The sequence below is a fragment of the Halichoerus grypus genome, chromosome 9, assembly GCF_964656455.1.
Source record: "Halichoerus grypus chromosome 9, mHalGry1.hap1.1, whole genome shotgun sequence".
NCBI classification, from domain to species: domain Eukaryota; kingdom Metazoa; phylum Chordata; class Mammalia; order Carnivora; family Phocidae; genus Halichoerus; species Halichoerus grypus.
This window is the reverse complement of record NC_135720.1, coordinates 74,859,762-74,878,420: the sequence shown is the minus strand read 5'-3', so window position 1 is coordinate 74,878,420 and position 18,659 is coordinate 74,859,762. Positions and strand designations below refer to the sequence as shown.

The 18,659-nt window shown below is 33.6% G+C and overlaps 1 protein-coding gene across 2 annotated transcripts in view; it reads right to left on the bottom strand.

Moving 5' to 3' along the window:
* Window positions 1-4,245: 4,245 nt before the first annotated feature.
* IBTK (inhibitor of Bruton tyrosine kinase) overlaps window positions 4,246-18,659 on the bottom strand; it is a 100,713-nt gene continuing 86,299 nt past the window's right edge. For both annotated transcript variants that reach the window (XM_078055045.1, XM_078055046.1), the window contains exons 26-29: window positions 17,172-17,306; window positions 7,029-7,100; window positions 6,485-6,617; window positions 4,246-5,518 (exon numbers count right to left, since the gene is read on the bottom strand). In XM_078055045.1, the coding sequence (XP_077911171.1) occupies window positions 5,387-5,518; window positions 6,485-6,617; window positions 7,029-7,100; window positions 17,172-17,306 (472 nt within the window). In that variant the 3' untranslated portion in view covers window positions 4,246-5,386. The remainder of the gene's footprint in view (window positions 5,519-6,484; window positions 6,618-7,028; window positions 7,101-17,171; window positions 17,307-18,659) is intronic.

Below are 18,659 nucleotides of genomic sequence, written 5' to 3'. Positions count from 1 at the left end.
TTAACTATAAAAGTATGGGCAGGACATAGGGGAAACTACAATGGATACTGCAGTAACCTGAGTTAGAAACAATGAGATGATCCTTTTTCATTCCTAGATCTGAATGAGTGAGAGGAAGCAACACTTAACAGAATCTGGAGAGAATGTTCCATGGGAGCTATGACCTTCTGGTGAGGAGTGTAACCCATAACAACACCATGGAGGTAGGAGACGGGGAAAAAAAAAGTTCAGTCTCTTTCCTCCTGTCAATATGCCAATATTATTCTAGTTGCTCCAAACTGGCTAAAGCAACCAGAAGCCAGAAGGAAAATGAGCTAGTTGATAAAGTTCTAGAGTTCAGCCTCACAAGACAGGATAGTGGAGAGAAGAATACAGAATGGATCTGAGGTGCAAATAGATGATATCCAGCCCAATCCATACCTTTTGATCTTCAGCCTCTATTCTTGTCCTTTATTTAGGTAACAATTTCTGCTCTCAACACAGAAAACGAAATTCTATAAGCTGCCATTTCATAAGATGATGTCAATTCAGTCATATTCTTCTTATGAACACATGGAATAATCTCTAAGATTCTACATATGTAAGATGATAAAATACGTCTCGATAAATTTAAAAGGATTGAAACAATACAAAATAGGTTCTCCAAATTTAACAAAATTAAAACAGAAACAACAAAAGGATACTTAGAGAAATTCCCAAATATTTTGAAATTAAACAATATACCTTTAAGTAATCCATGGTTCAAAAAAGTAATCAAAAGGAAATTAAAAAAATTTTGAACTGAATGAAAATGAAAACACAACATATAAAAATTTATGGAATGCAGGTAAAGCAGTGCTAAATGGTAAATTTATAGCTTTAAATGCCTATATTTGGAAAAACTCTTAAATCAATAATCTAGGTTTAAACATCTAGAAAAAGAACAGTAAAAGCTAAAGCAAGCAGAAAAAAGGAAATAATGAAGATCAGGGTTAAAACCAATTGGAAAAAAATAGGGGAAAAAAATCAATGAACCCCAAAGTTGATTCTTTGAATAGATCAACAAAATTAATATGATCAGGGAAAAAAAAGAGAGAAAACAACCAAAATCCAGAATGAAAGTGGAGACCTCACCACCAATCTTACAGAGATTAAAAGGATTAGAAGTACTGTGAAGAACCTTATGCCAACAAACTAGACAATTTAGATAAAGTTCTAGAAACATACTGAAACTGACTCAAGAAGATATTAAAAAACATCTCAATAAGCCTGCAACCTGTACAGAAATAGAAAGACACTGAATATTTTCACACAAAGAAAAGCCCACATCCAGATGGCTTCAGTTGTTAATGCTAGCAAACATTTAAATAAGAAATACCAATTAAACAGTTCCAGAAAAGAGGAGGAATACTCAACCCATTCAATGAGGCCATTATTACACTGATTCTAAAGCCAAAAAAAAAGAGAACAAAAGAAAACCACAGACCAATATCTCTCATGAATTATAGAAGCAAAAATCCTCAATTATAAGCAAATAAAATCCAGTATCTCTTTTGAGGTGCTGTTAATGGTCCATTTCTTGACTTACTGGTAAATCACTGAGCTGAATATTTTTGTCTTTTGCACTTATCTGTGTTATGGTTCAAGATTTTAAATAAAACACATAAAAGAAAGTAAGGAATGCTTAGTCTGTGCCTTCAAAGTATAAGTAATTTAGTGAAAGATAAAGACTAATAGGAAAACAGAAGTAATGGCAGAATATGACAAGTACCCTGTAAGGCATAAAGTGTTAAAAGGAAATGGGAACACAGTCGATCCGTGTATACTACTGTTTTTTTCTTTTGAGAAGCTATGAGGAGAAAAAAAAAAAAACAGGAAAAAGTTGATGAAGTAAATAGAATTTGGGTTGCCTTAACCATGGATAAAGGGAATTTCAGTAGGTGAAGAGAAAGAAATATTTATGCAGAGAATCTGCATGAACAAAGCAAAATCTATTTGGGAGAAATATCAGGCTAAGTTTGGCTCTACCACCACATGTAGAGATGGGGGAAAAAAATCACTTGAAGGCCAAACTGAGGAAATATGAACTTACTCAAAGTGTAGAGGGAGTTACTTAAGTTTTAAGTTTTCAAAGCACATACAAGACCTATGTATGCTTTTGGGCTATTAGTTTGGGAATTAACAAGTTTAATGGATTGGACCAGGCAGATGGAAAAAGGGATAGCAGCTAAGGGATTAAAGAAGTGGTTCTTTACCATGTTCTCAACCTTTCAGGAGTTTTAGTGAGATCAAAACCATTTTCGTAACTTGTCATTTGCCATTTTCTATCTCAGTCTCTCAAGTTCCCAGATACTATATGACAAGTGACACTGCAACAGATTGAATGCAGAAGCAGCTAGGAGAATCTAGGAGTCCTCTATTAACCCAGACAGCAAAGACCTAAACCTGCAATACCGAGTTATATGTTTTTATATATAAAAATATAAAATGATCCCGATCTTAATTTTGTTTTATAAAATAGTTCCATTTTTATTAAAAATGTTATTTAACATATGATGGTTTATGATTTTTAAAGGAACTGAATTTTTACAGTTCTAATTTTGAATATATTAAATAAAAATAGATGTAACACATATAAACAAAAGCTCTTTGGAGTTCTCAATAATTTTTTATCAGTATAAACCTTTGGTCCTGAGACCAAAAGGTCTGAGAAAAAAGGACATAAAACACAGTAGTAGTAATGAGAATGAAATGGAAAAGGTTAAACGATAGGCGTTGGACAACCAATAAATGTGGGGGCAAACGCGGAAAGAGATAAAGTAGAATCCAAAAGTTCAGCCCGAATGACTTAGAAGAATGACAAAATAAGAGATAAGGAAATAAAAAAGATCAGGAAGTTTGGGGGTATCAAGAATTCAGTTTTGACACAAATGAAATGCCAGCCAAGCAGCCAAGTAGAGAGACATTAAAAAAAAATACGTAAAGACTAAGATACAGTTTGATGGTTATGTGTGTAGGGAAGACCAGGTTGTTTTGGTATATGTTACATAATTGAGCATCACTTCAAGCAAAAAAGATACACATAAGCAGTACCATAAGTCTTGGATCACTTGTCCCCAATTCTTTGGTGGAAGGTTGTTTAAGTTTCTTCTGAAAAGCTCTCTTAAATGGACAATTCTGGAAGCTTCTGGTTACATTTATGTTTTCTAAGTGCTTTTTTTTATATGTCCTCAGTCTTGGTTAAATTGCTATAGACAATTAGCAATTTCTAAGAGGCACGGCTCTAGGGGAATCAAAAAAGACACTTCATTCTCATTAGACACTTTCTCTGGAGTTCACTTTCTTTTTTTTTTTTTTTTTTTAATGAAGACAATATGCAAGGTTAATCTATTGGGCTTCTTCAGATCTAAAATTTTATGAAACAGCTATTAACACCCTTATCATGAGCAAACATGATATGATGTTTGTTCTATGATTGTTTTGGTCAATCTTAAAAACCTCTTCACTCCCCTGATCCTTTAAATTGACAATTTCTAGATTTTCTTCAATTCTATTAAGTCTTGAAGTTAAGGGATTAAAGATGAACTAATTATTACAGGCAGAATAATATCGTTAGGGGAAAAAAAAAACCCATCACTTTCCTGGGCTTTTTGGTGGTAAAGTATTAGGTTACTATCTTCATGGAATTGTTTATGAAAATTTATAGTGTATAGCATGCTTATCTTTCCTTTTACTAGCAAAAGAATTTTTTTTCCCAATGAAATTTTATATAACACCTAACTATATAAAATGGACCATAAAGGGCAACGCTCTAATGGAGGTTTGTAAAGGCCTAAAGCCCCACAGACTCAGTCAGCCCTTGTCCCTCCTTCACATCCCATCCAACAAAGGCTCTTTAGGGTGCTTCCCAGGCAACATGGAGTGCACTGTGAAAACCATCACTTTATAGCATCTTTAAATGTTAAAGATTCCAATATGCATTAAGAATCAAAGCTTCATATGAAATAAAGCAATTACTTCAGAAGCCCTCTTTACTGCAACTTCAATAAAACATTATAAAATCCATTTCTTCTCAATTTAAACACAATATAAAACTTATCACAGACACATCTTAGGAAAACTGCCTTTTTTAAGTGGTGAAGGAATGAACACACAGCATCAACGCAAACAATACCGGCTATAATATAGTAGATCAGGAGGAATAATTAGTAATTCCTCCTATGGTAGATGTCAATATAAGATATCAAATACACATTAACAGTAAAATGGATCAAGATTAATTTTTATTGCACATTTGCTTACAAATTTAGGTAGAGCTAAGCCTCAAGTATTAAGTTAGTTTCAGCCATATTTCAATCACCTGAATTACAGCAGTGAATTGCCTATATGTTCCCCTAGGATTATGTTTCAGAAACTAGAACATTAACCTTCCCAATTTGTCTAGTTTACTGGAGCACAGATTTAACATTTGTTTTTAAAAAATTTAACCACTCAAAACCAAATAGCATACTGTAAAGAGAACAATGTTTATGCCTATTCATATAACTCAGGCTCAGAGAACTTCTGATTACATAATATTGTAAAGGGTCTTCAAAACTATTCAATTCTTGTATGTATAATTAAGCATTTATTTTGGAAAATTTTAATATTTTGAGAAATTGATTCTCTCATAATCAGGCTTTTATAAGGTCTTCCCTCCCCACCAAAAAAACAACACACAATGACTCCAAATTTAATAAAGGAACCATTATCTTGGACAAAAGCTTCAGAATAGTATTCACATTCTCTTTTCACTGTACTCTGTAGTTTAAAGCAAAATATGCGTACAAATTGAAATAATACGGCATTTGAGCAGTCCATGCTTTAAACAGATCTGGAACATTGATGGCCTGATCAAAAAAGACGCAAGAATGAAAACAACTACTATTGCAAACATAAAATTTTGGCCATTAATGGATCAGAAGTAATGGCTGATGCTCCTACTTTAAGCTCATCAATATCATATTAAAAAAAAAAAAGTGACAACAGATATTTGGCAGTATCTTCTAAATTATTTATCCCAAATTCTCAAATGGAAAGTTATTTTTAATGCCTCACACTTAAATTTTATACTTCAATCACTCATGTTTTCCTTTTCAGACTGTTCAGGAGAAATAATTCTACTTAAATTTTTAACCTAGTAAGTTTTTCCTCTCACACAGTTTTACATAAAAAGTTACTGAAATCACAATTCTGTGGCATTTGTTTTTAATCATACAAACATTATATACCTAAACTGCACTAAAGAAATTAGATCCTTTCTTATTCTATCTAGAACGATGTTACCAAATTTCTAAGAACTCTTTTCCATAACTCTGCTTTTTAACAATCATGATTTATGAAAAATGCATTTCAACTCCACAGCAAATTAGCATCCATGCTTATTCCACATAGGTACTGCTAGTGGTCCCTGTGGTGTCCTTTCAACAATGACAAACTCATCAGGGTTGCCAAATGCCTCATAGAAAACCAATAAATCTTGTATCGCACGCTCTTCAATCTGAAAAAGGGTGAAAAAAAAACTTGCTTTAATCTTTTAGCAGGATTATATTAGCTTTCCAGTTTCCTTTTGCAGAAGTCCCACTTTCTATGAATACAATGCAGCAGAATTAAATTAGGTATCCTGCTATCCCCATGGCAAGTAGAAGGCTTAAAGCCTGAAGAATAATCAGATACCCGCCCTCTCTTAAATTTTAATCTTGTGCAGAAAGAAAAAAACCCTGAAAATAGTTGTTGGAATCCATTCATTCCAATAACTTCAGTGAGATACTTTCTGCTCTACAAGTCTTCTAACTCTTCAGGGCAACTATGGGTCTTATCTGTTTCTAAGCCTGGGTCCCTGGTCCTTCAACTAAATCTGTGGAATTTTAATATCCCTCTAGTAATTTCTCTTTTCCGTAAGTTAGCCAAAGTTGGTATCTGTGGCTTACAACCTAAGAACACTTACTGATACAGAAGCACTAGATAATGCCGAGTTCATTATTGATCACTTTTATTCTTTTTAATATTTATTTATTATTTTTTTTTTTTTTTAGAGAGCACGCACAAGTATGGTGGGAGGGGGAGAGGGAGAGAGAGAATCTTAAACAAGCTCCACTGCCCAGTGTGGAGCCAGAAAGGGGGCTCAATCTCATGACGCTGAGATCATGACCTGAGCCAAAATCAAGAGTCACATGCTTAACGGATTGAGCCACCCAGGTGCCCCATTGATCACTTTTAAAAACTAAAACAGTCCAAAGTATCACCAGTGCTTAAAAAAAAAAAAATTACCCTGGTGACAATTTAGTCTAAATTAATTATCCTGAATTCCTTCAATTAATACTACTGAGTGCCTCAGTTTAGTTTTATATAACATTTTAATGTGATAAATATATGCACCTCTGTGATGAAAATAAACATAATTTTCTCAAGATGAAATGTAGTATAGTTCTTCTCTAAATTAAGTCCATAAAGGCACATTACTTACCTGAATCAAAGCCAAGGGTTTTTCTCGACTTCTGATAAGAGCTGCTTCCTGCTGTAGTTCTTCTTCTACAATAGATGCAAAAGTGACTGGGGCTACCATGGAAGGAGCAGTCAATGAAGAAGACAGCCAGGGACTGAAAGAATAGTAACATGAGTTCTCATTCATCTTCCCAAATTTTTGCATATAAATTCTCCTCTGAAATATTCTTCAACAGTGTTACATTTTTTTTCCCCCAGTGACCTACAATATAAAGGGACTTGGAAGCTTTTGCATTCTCTTTATAGAATGGTGAGATGAAAAACAGAGGAAAGGAGAGCTAATATTTTATTTGGATCAGTGTTGTAGAGAAAACTTTAGAAAACACCAAAAGGATGGATGGAGCAGAAATGATATAACCAAACAGAAAAGTAACTCAAACTGTGGAGCAGACAGTAGTCAGAAAACTCATTCTATTCAATATTCTACTCCCAATTTTTAATATTATCTTTCACTGCTAAACAAGAGCCTAGCTTTGGAGGCTCCAAAGCTAATCAATTAGCCTTACTTGTGACTGTCTACAAGTGGTAAATCTGAAATATGGTTGCCTTCTGGTCCTGGGGTACCATGAGTCGAGCATCTGCAAAACAAATGCCAAAACTGGAGATTAAAACTTCTACTAATATTAGTAAAACTGTTTATTAACAGAAATACAGAGGAAGAATTACAAGTCCTGACTCAGGATACAAGTTAATGTGTGCAGTCAGATTTACCTTTAAAATTGTAAGTAAAAAAAAATCTATGCCTGGGTCGCTCAGTCAGTTAAGCGTCTGCCTTCAGATCTAAGAGTCTGGGATCTAAGGGTCCTGGGATCTAAGGGTCCTGGGATTGAGCCCCGCATCCGGGCTCCCTGCTCAGTGGGGAGTCTGCTTCTCCCTCTCCCTATGCCCCTGTTTGTGTGTGTACACGGGCTCTCTCTCTCAAATAAATAAATAAAAATCTTTTTTTAAAAATCCTGTGTATAAAATACCATAGAGGAAGATCTCGCAAGAAATGGTCTGTTTCTTCTAATAATATTCATATAACCATTTACTATTATCAAACATACATTAGGAAATACAGAAAGCTTTGTATATAAAGTTTTACATTAATAAGTTTATGAATAAAAGTGAAAAATTAGCACTAAGTTTCAAAATACATACAAACTGGATAATTAGCAGCCAAATTTATGAGCAACTAATATAGTAAATATTTTGCTAAGCCAGAAATTATAGGATGGTAATATAAGATATAATTTCTATGTTCTAAGAACTCACAAAATGAGGAAACAATATATAATTTGAAGTATAGCAGAAAATAATTTAAGACACTAACAAGGACTATAAAAATCAAAAAAGATTTGGTCATTTGAGAGGGCCTCACGGAGAAGACAATAAAAGAGGTGTAGGATGAGGGGTTAGGAAGTATTCCTGTAAGGGAAAAAATTAACAAAGGTACTACAGAGACTGGCCTAACTGTGGAATTTTACAGCTAGAAAAGTACCTAGAAATTATCTGGATTAATCAAATGCCCTCTTTCAGGAATGAGCAACCTTAGGCTTAGTCAGGTTTAACAGGAAGTCAAAGAATGAACAAACTGGGTCTAAAATATTGACTTCCTGATTCATTTATGGATCATTTGTGGAGTTACTAGGTATGTGTAGCACTATGGTGCTGAAAATCAGGCTGATTAAAACTCAGTCCCTTCAGGAGGGAAAACTGAAAGGGGAGAAATCAGAGAGGGAGATGAACCATGAGAGACTATGGACTCCAGTAAACAAACTGAGGGTTTCAGAGGGGAGGGGCAGTGGGGGGATGGGGTAGCAGGGTGATGGGTATCGAGGAGGGCACGTGGTTGTGATAAGCACTGGGTGTTATACGCAAGTATTGAATCACTGAACACTACATCAAAAACTAATGATATACTATACACTGGCTAACTGAACATAAAAACAAAAACAAAATTCAGTCCCTTCCCGTCTAAAAACTCTGAGGAGAGAGATTTAAAAATCTATTTATAAAGAATGATAAAACAATGGGAGATAAAACAATTGATACTTGTACCAATTTGCATAAAGTAGTATGGATTCACAGGAGAAACTGACATGAGGGCATATGCTGTTGGCTTCACTGAAGAAATGGCATTAAAGCTGAGGAGAGTGGCATTGAAGTAGGGTTTTTGGTTGTACATATACATGAAATGGTAAAAGACTTTGGTGGCTTAAGTAAAGACAGGCTGTTCTTTTCAATAAATAGAATGATAGGATTAAGAGTTTGGAAGAGATTAAAAGAGAAATAAAATTAAAATGAGCCAGTAGGGCCAGAGTACAGAGTGCACTGAAAGCTAAAACGTTTAGACTTGATGTATGGACAAATAAATTTATTGAGAGTGTTTTCATGTATATTACCTCATTTAATCTTTGCAATACTCTATAAAGCATGTATTATTTACATTAGTGATTAGGGAATTTAGACTCAAAGAATATTATATATATATATAACTGCCTGACTCACAGGATGGGAAGTAGCAGAAACAGAACTCAAAGCAGATCTTTTTCACTCAGAGGACAGTATGTTTTCCATTATCACAAACCTGCCTTGATTTCTATTATTTCCCTTAGTTTAGAATTCATTCCACTACAAATGTTTTCTTATTCTTTAAGGACTGGTTCAAATATCACCTTCTCTCTCCTCCTACAGCACTTCAAATACTATTATAGAGCTTCCCACACCGTGTTGTTATTGTTTGCACATCTGTCTTAACTGCTAGACTAGTCTCTCAAGGTACAGCACTGTACCTCATTCATGTGTCCAACAGGACACCTGGAACACAGTTGTTTGTAAAAACAGAATTAAAGAATAAATAACAGAATCAGAAAGCCAAAAGATTTTAAGTATGAGATAAAAGCAGGTTTTTGTTTTTTTTAAGTTCCTCATTCCTCTGAATTACTGGTAACTTTTTTCTTCTAGATGTTAGGTACTGAATGAAGTGAAAATAGTATAGTTATATGTTCTTAGTTTTAAGTTCTAGGACTTGAAATCTACTGGATGCTTGACCTATGACATCCAAAATAAGAGAAGTCTCCAGGATGAAGTAGAAGACTTCTAGCCAAGAGAAAAATGAAGCTAAGGAGATGAACTAGAAAGTTACTGGAATAAATGTTACAAGATGAAGAGAATCTAGACTAGAATAACTACAAAATAAATGGAAAAAAATTCTACATTCTGATGGAAGAGAGAGCTACCTTAGAGACTAAATGCAAATTCCCATGGTTAAGTTCCTTGAAAAGTCCTAGGAAGGAAGGAAGGAAGAAGGAAGGGGAAGAAGGGGAAAGGAAGGGGAAGGGCAAGAAAGAGGAAAGAAAAGAGAAAAGAAAAGAAAAGAAAAGATGAAAAAAAAAAAAAAAAGGTCTTAAAGTCAGTCCGAGGCTAGAGATTAGAGGCCTTCTAGGGCACTAAAGTATAATATGCTAGCCTCTATTAGGTGTATACATAAAAGTGTTAAATACAGGCCTAGTCCCTTAAATGTGTTTGATATATCTAGTTGGTAAGTCTAAATGAGCACACATAAAAGTTAAATGAATGACTTGAGTGGTGCTCAAAAATCCCTCCCTGGTATCTGGTATTGGTTAAAAATTTTGACACTTTCAAAGAAATGGAAAAATATTATAGAATCAATTGTTAATAAGTGAGAAGCAGCAGCTACAAGCTGTCTGTGAAAATGGTATGGTACTGGCTAAAACAAATTGAGTATCAGAACTAAAGTATCTTATATAGGCCTTGTTAAATCACAGTTGAGCAATCAGAGCTTAAGTATAACAACTTACCTGTATAACATTTTATAATTTATAAAGTACTTCCATATACGCTGTCAGATATAAGCCTTATGATAGACATTATTGTTCTTATTTCAGATGTGATGAATCTGGTTCAGAAAGGTTCACAAAGGGCTACTGTGTTAGACTGAAACTCAAATCTGTTTTATAAGATTGTAATCTCAGAAGTCTTTCCATTCATGATTTTTCAGTGGATAATCTCATTAGTTATAAATTTATCCAAACAACTGAAAGTCCATGAAAATTTCATCTTAGAATGAAGTAAAACTATTAAATAGAGCTATGATTAAACAAATACCAAAAACATACTAAGCTTTCAGATAATAAATACAGGTATTTGCAACACAGAAACAGACATCTCAATAGACAATCTGTATAAAAATTGGCCTTCTGAAAATAAAAGCAACATTAAAAGGCTGGCAAAAATAAAATCCTCTCAGTGATTTTTGTTCAAACTGAACAACATTAATCTTACCAAATTTAGGCTTTGAGAATAACTAAATTACTTCTTACTCGTACAATCGACTTTCAACTTTAAGGAATTCAGTATTAGCTTAATTACAAAGATTTTTATGTAAGTTTAGAGCTGATATAATTTTTGTCTCACAAGTAGTTTTCCTTAACAATAAGAAACACAAGATCAGTTTCTGTCCAGAATTACATAAAGGGGTGTTTAAGTGGAAGGAAAATGAAAGAAAACACATGAAAATGAAAAAGAACACGTAAGTAACAATGAACACATAAATTCCACAAATCCCTCTTTTCTGCATTTTAACATCCCCAAATAACATTGCCATTCCTAGATTTCCTTAGCCTTGAGAGAAAAAAAAACCACATTTTCTACAATTAAAACAAGAATATAAGATTTGAGGAATTTCCTAAGATGAACTCCATTACACTTGCCACACAAATTCTCTAAAGGACCACAGCATTTGTCTTCTAGCTATAATTCTATTACTTCTATTTACACTGCCTCTATTACACTTCTCCTCTCTTAAAAATCTCATCCTATGTTCAAAAGCTTGTGGCAATAGATCAATATTTTTCTAATACTATTTATATGACCATACATATAATGACCAAATATTTGGCACTGAATAAGAAAAGTGTTTATGAACTATTACTCAGGCCCTTCTTCAATTGGGTTTTTCCTGACAATTCCAATCCAGTCACTTTTTCCCCTCTCTGAACCACTCACCTGGCATTTAAATCATATACTGCTTGTGACTTAATACTGTTACACTGTATTGCAATTTCACTCTTGATTTTTCATTTAACTTTCATGTGTGCTCATTTAGACTTACCAACTAGATATTTCAAACACATTTAAGGGACTAGGCCTGTATTTAACACTTTTATGTATACACCTAATAGAGGCTAGCAGAATGTTGTGCATATGTAATTTGGTGAATTACTATTTTACTTTGTTTTATTATTTCCTTTTTAAAAAAGCTCACTTTTGATTTCACATTTTCTGTAATAAAATTAAAAATGAAAGTCAAGCTGTTTCCATTCTCAGTCATCATATATTACACAGTGATCAGTGATAATATACAGCTATTTAAAACATTTACTTCCACTTACCAAACAGCCAAGCTATGGATGGCATGACACTATTATACACTCCTTTATAATACTCTTGTATTATAGTGTATACCATTATAATACTCCTGTGTAATACGGTATACTATTATACACTCCTTTACAATTTTCAAACCAGTATAATAGCAGAAGCCACTTTTCACAATTAAGAGCCTTAATGTTATAGCACACTCTAGTGATCAACTATGAAACCACAGATCTTCAATATGGTAAGACAGACTTATCCAAAGAAAATAAAATTTCAATCTATAGTGTTAGTATTTAAAATGTAAAAATATTACAGAAATGAACTTAATATTCATGCCTTACAATTTACACACCTAAGGCATACACTATAACTTACTCAGATGTTACCTGAAACAGCTACAATTTTACCTCATTTATTCATCTTGTTCTCACTGAAAATATTCTAAGCATTGGTAATTCAGTGAGGATCAGAGATCAATCTCTCATTGAGATGACTCTCTTCTCCTATGCTTTCACTGAACATATGTTAGATACACAGATATTAAAATACTTGTAGTTGAAAACATTAAACAAAGAATCACACTAATCTGTGAAAAGTGTGAGGAGTGAGAATTGCTATGGGAACGTATCACAGAAAACTGACCCACTAAGGGAAGTCTGACTTCTCCAAAGAGTATGACTGAATAGAGACTGAAAGAAGAATCAGTCAACTAGTCAAAGGGGAGGTAAGTGGCAAGAAGTAAATGGCATTTGAGAAACTGAGAGAAGAAGATAATGAGAATCCAGAGATGTTAAAAGAGAAAGATAAGAGGTTGGAAGAAAACAGACTATGCAGGCCTTAAAGCCCAGATAAGAATTCTATTTTTTACCCTAAGAACAGTAAGATCTGCCATTTCAAAAAAGAATATAACTGGCTCGGTATATTGGAGGAGAGGAAGATAGGTTATGCCAAGACCAGTTAGGAGGCTACTCAGGTGGCCCAGGTGAAAGATCACAGTAATCTGAATGAGGGTAAAAACAGTGGAGATAAAATTTAATATATGATTTGAGGAATATTTAAGAGCTAAAACTGGCATGTCCTGATGATAGACTGAATACTGGTCAGGAAGATGGAATATTAAAGACTTGCAAATGCCATTTAACAAGGAAGGAAACTCAGAAAGAATGGGCTTTTTAAAGAGAACTTTATTCTTTAAGTATTATGATATACTTTTTTGTTTCCAACTACCCATAGAATATTCCATTCTTCTCATGAAGAACTGGATTTCATATATGCATTTTTTTAATTGAAGTAGAATTGACATACAATGTCATATTTGTTTTAGGTGTACAAGAGTGATTAACAATTCTATACATTATGCTATGGTAACCAGAAGTGTAATCACCATCTATCACCATACAACGTTATTACATATTGTTGACTATATTCCCTATGCTGTACTTTTCATCCCCATGACTTATTTATTTTATAACTGGAAGTTTGTAGCTCTTAATCCCCTTCATCTATTTTGCCCATCCTTCCAACCCCTTCCCCTCTGGCAACCACCTACCCATTCTCTGTATTTATAGACATAAATGTTTTGCTTGTTTCTTCTGTTTTGTTAGACTCCACTTAAAAGTGAAATTATATGGTATTTGTCTTTCTCTGACTTATTTCACTTAGCATAGTACCCTCTAGGTCCATCCATGTTCTCACAAATGGCAAGATCTAATTCTTTATGACTAAGTAATATTCCATCTCTCTCACACACACACACACTCTATCTTCTTTATCCATTAATCTATTGACAGACACTTATGTTGCTTCCATATCTTGGCTATTGTAAAAAATAATAATGCAATAAATATAGGGGTGCATATATTTTTTGAATTCATATTTTTGTTTTCTTTGGGTAAATCAGGAAGAAAAAATCAGGAAGAATGGGCTGTTTTGTATTTTTGTTTGATTTTATGAAAGGGGTTTGAGGAAAACATTGTTTGGTTTTAGACAAAGTTAAAGTACTTCTGAACATCCAAGTAGGAAGGAGTTATGAAGAAGACACCTGAGTATGTCTGAAGCTCAGATGATAGTTGTGGGCAGGCAATATAATTTTTGAGGCTTTAGTGTATAGCTGATAACTGAAAATAGAAGCTCATGAAATGGTGTAGAAAGAATATAAAGTGAAATGAGAAGATGACCTGTAATTGAACTTCAAGTAGAATGAGTCATATAAAAAGTTCATGGTTTTGGCAATATGGAGATCACTGCTGAACTTAGCTTGAACTATTTCAGTTTAGTAATGGGACTGGAAGCCAGACTGAATTAAGAAGTGACTGGGAGCTGACAGCTCTTTTGAGAAATCTGGCTGTGAAGGGAGTAGGGGATTGGTAATGATAGGACAACTGTTAGAAGAAAGTGTGGGAGATGACTGAGGGATTCATTACCTCACCCAGAGCACATGAGATCTAACACATATACAAAACCAGATGGGAGGTATCCACCTAAAAGGACAAGGCTGAATATCCACAAGAAAAGAGAGGGATAATTAATAGCTTAAGGCATTTAAAGTGGAAAGGAATGAAGATACCAGCACAGGTATAAATATTAACCATAGATAGGAAAAATAACTCTTCCAGTGCAAAACAAGAAAGGAAAAAAATGAATAAAAATAGATGCAGATTTGTTTCACAGTAAGAAAATAAGTTACATGTTTTTCTATTTAAAAGCCTGGTCTACATCACTTATCACACAACTTACAAAAACCAGTGGTATTCTTATGTTTCTCTTATATCAATAAAAAGACTATATTCAATTTTTTAAAATATTGTGATAGATGCAGGATCATTAGAGTATAACAATCAATTTTTTTTTAATTTCTAAAAAAAATTTGGAATCAAAAAACGTAATGAGATGTACAGACTTTTTAAAACATTTGTTTAGAATTATGTACATAATAGACACATTCATAAAAGAAATATATAAACATAAATGCATGTGTATGTGTACAGTGGCACTCAAATGCAGTTGAAAATAAACATTTTTACTGTGAGAATTTAACAACACTTAAAAGCCTACCTGTCACTTAGGAATGGAATAAAATGCCCTTCCCTCAACATCTTTAAGAATACAACTTACAAAACACTGAATAGTTTTACATTGTTTAGGTTCAGTCATTTTCATTGTATCATAAAATGTTCACCAAACTTTGTTAGTACTTTTTTTCTGAAATACATTTTGAAACTAATAAAAACGCATTCAAATACTTTTAATACATTGATGATCACTGGCATGTTAACTTCTGTTGCCAGGTTAATTCATTTCTATATCAATTCAAGAAGAAAATTTCTTCTGCCATCTCTGTTTAAATGAAGTATGCTCTAAGAGAATCTTAAATCATAACTATTTCAGTCAGAATTTTCTTAATATTAGACAATTAAATGCTGAAATAAATGTTGAGGCTGATTTTTATACACTTAATTACTTGTGTAAGGTTTCTCTTCTCTTTTGGACTGTGTGTTCTCTACGGGCAGGGGCTATGTTAATTTTATCACTGTAACTCTAAATATTTGTCAATTTTAAGACTACAAATATCTTACATCACATCCAGTTCTGTAATTATGATCCTAACAAACCAGCCTTAATATTCTCACTTTATCTTTTTTTTTTTTTTTTTTTAAAGATTTTATTTATTTATTTGAGAGAGAGAGAGAGAGAGAGAGAGAGCACAAGAGGGGGGAGCGGGAGAGGGAGAAGCAGACTCCCTGCTGAGCAGGGAGCCCGATGCGGGACTCGATCCTGGGACTCCAGGATCATGACCTGAGCCGAAGGCAGTCGCTTAACCAACTGAGCCACCCAGGCGCCCATATTCTCACTTTTTCATAAGCAAGCATATAACAAGTTTATCTATTTGATGTTAGAGTTATATTTAAGACTTTTATAGTGTTCCCCTTATAAAAGTTTTCACAAAGATAGGCAGATAGACCAAATGATTTCTTCAGATTCTTTCTGATCTCCAATTTTCCATATTGTAAGTAAATGGCTCAAGATCTTTGGTCCCAAATGTATGTTATAATAAGGCAGCCAGTCACAGCATCAACAACGAAAATGTTTAAAGAATTCATCTAAACCAATAATTTCCAATGTTCTTGTTAGAAGACTGACAGTTCCTCTGGAGCTGCTTACAGGGCAGATATGATGAGGTTAAACTATAGTATGGTTCCCAGAACCCTCTTCTTGGTACAATCACAGAAATTTATACTAACCTGTTTGATAATACTGGAATTAGACATAAGATTTCACATTAAAAACGCTTTAGGGGGAAAAGGTTTAACAAATAGTGTTAAAAAAGCTTTATCATTATGTAAAACAATATTAATCTGGTCACAGCTGACATTTTTAATTACATTTTTGTTTTGTCTAAAATACCTTAGGGTTTAATATCTTTGGGAGACGTCATATTAGCAGAAATAAGAAAAAAAAATCCATTTAGCCAACCAACTTGAAACAGTTCTTTCTTCCAACACTGGACTATCTAATGCTCCAAGAATGATCCTTTTTATACAATGATTAAGAGAATTTACATAACATGGCAGAAAAGCTATTTTTTATTAGAAAATTGCTTTTAAATTGTTTAGATTTTCATGTTCCATGTAGGCATTTAAAATATGAAACATCTTTTAAAATACATTGAACTTTAAAAACTAGTATCAAAAACAGCTAGAGAAAAAACTGGAAACACCTAAAGGTCCATCAACAGATTCAGATATATGGGTTGCTTTATAACAATGAAATACTACTCAGCAATAAAGTGGAATGAACTAATGATACACATAGCAACTTGGATGAATCGAAAACTATATACTGAGTAAAACAGAATTTTTAAAAGTACAGACTAAATGATCCTATAGGTGTAAAACTAGAATATACAACATAGTCTCTACTGACATGAGGATTAGTATCTGCATAGAGAGTAAAATGGGGAAGGGAGGAAGAGATTACCAAGGGGCATGAGGAAACTTCTGAGAATGATTGTTATAGTCATTGTCTTGAATGTAGATGGTAATGGGTTCACAGGTGCATATATATGCCAAAACATCAAATTGTACACTTCAGATTTATACAGTTTACTGTAAGACAATTATACCACAATAAAGCTACAAAAAGATAGGCATGTTAATTTTGAATGTAAAAGAATGTGTAAAACTCTGCCTGATAAATTTTTAAAGATTTTTTCAGAATGTAAAACCAATACAGAACTTTTTAAGGTAAAAAAATGTTTAACTTATTACCTTTCAACTTTTGGAGCCGGGGAATTTTCTGTTCCTTTAAAACAAACTTTTTTGACATGATCTCCAGTAATAGATTTTTTTTCTTCTAAGAAATCCCGGAATGACTTGGATGAAACTGAATGCAGAGAAGATGCCCTGCAAAAGACAACAGAGATCATGTTAAAACATACATTTTTTAAAAGGTCATTGCTAGAAATCACAAGGAGAAAAGGGAGAGAATGTATACAAAAATTTTACAGTGATGATATATAGTTTTTAATGTGATGTTGGATTCTTGCTGTTAGTTGCGAACTAATCAAAATGATGTGATAAAAAATAATGGAGACCAACACTGAAGATAACCCAGATGTTGAAATTAGCAATGATATTAAAAACAAGTGTTAAAACGATGTCTCAGGCAACAATAAAAAATGCTCAGAATAAACTGAAAAATAAGCTCAGGGAAAAGAAACTATGAAAAAGAACAAAATAGAAATTCAAGAACCTTTAATACAATATTTAAAAAACAAAATTCACTGGATGGATTTAACAGCCAGAAGAGAATCAGTAAAACTGAAGATAAATCAACAGAACTTTTAAAACTGAACAGAGGGAAGAAAAGATTGAAAAAAAAATCTGCCACGGGGACTTATCAGATAATATCAAAAGGTCTACCATAAGTGTAACTGGGAGGACCAGAAGGAGAGGTTAGAAATATGGCAGACAAAAATATTTAAAGAAACAATAGCCAAGCATTCCCCAAATCTGGTGGAAGATATAAAGATTTCAGCAAACTCCAAAGAAGATTGATCTAAAGAAAACCATACTTAGGTATATAATGAGCAAGCTGCTAAAAACCAAAGATCAAAAGAAAATCTTGAAAGCATCTTGAAAGAAATACAACACAGTATGAAAACACCTAGCTTATTAGAAACAAGGAAAGCCAAAAGACAGTGGAACAACATCTTTAATTTGATGAAAGGTAGGAAAAAAAGCTATTGATCCAGTATTCTATATGGGTGAACTTGGACAAGGATCCTCTCCAAGTCAGGATCAGAAACGATTACAGTCCTGGCTGAACCTTGATTACAGCAGTGTGGAAGACTTGAGCCAGGAGCACCCATAAGCAATAACTCAGTGAAGCCTGACCTAAAGGAACTATAAGACAATAAACACTGATTGTTTTAAGCCATTGTTTAGGGATAATCTGTTACAAAGCAAGAGATAACTAATATACCATTGGAATTAAAAAGATAATAAAAATTATAAGTAACTTTATGTAAATAAATTTGACAACTTAGATAAAATGGACAAATATCTTGAAAAAAACAATTTATTAGGGGCACCTGGGCGGCTCAGTTGGTTAAGCGTACGATTTTGGTTCAGGGCATGATCTTTGGGGTTATGGTATCAAGCCCTGTGCTCAGTGGGGAGTCTGCTTCCCCTCTCCCTCTGCCCCTCCCCCCCCCAGCACACTCTCTCTCTGAAATAAATAAATCTTTAAAAAAA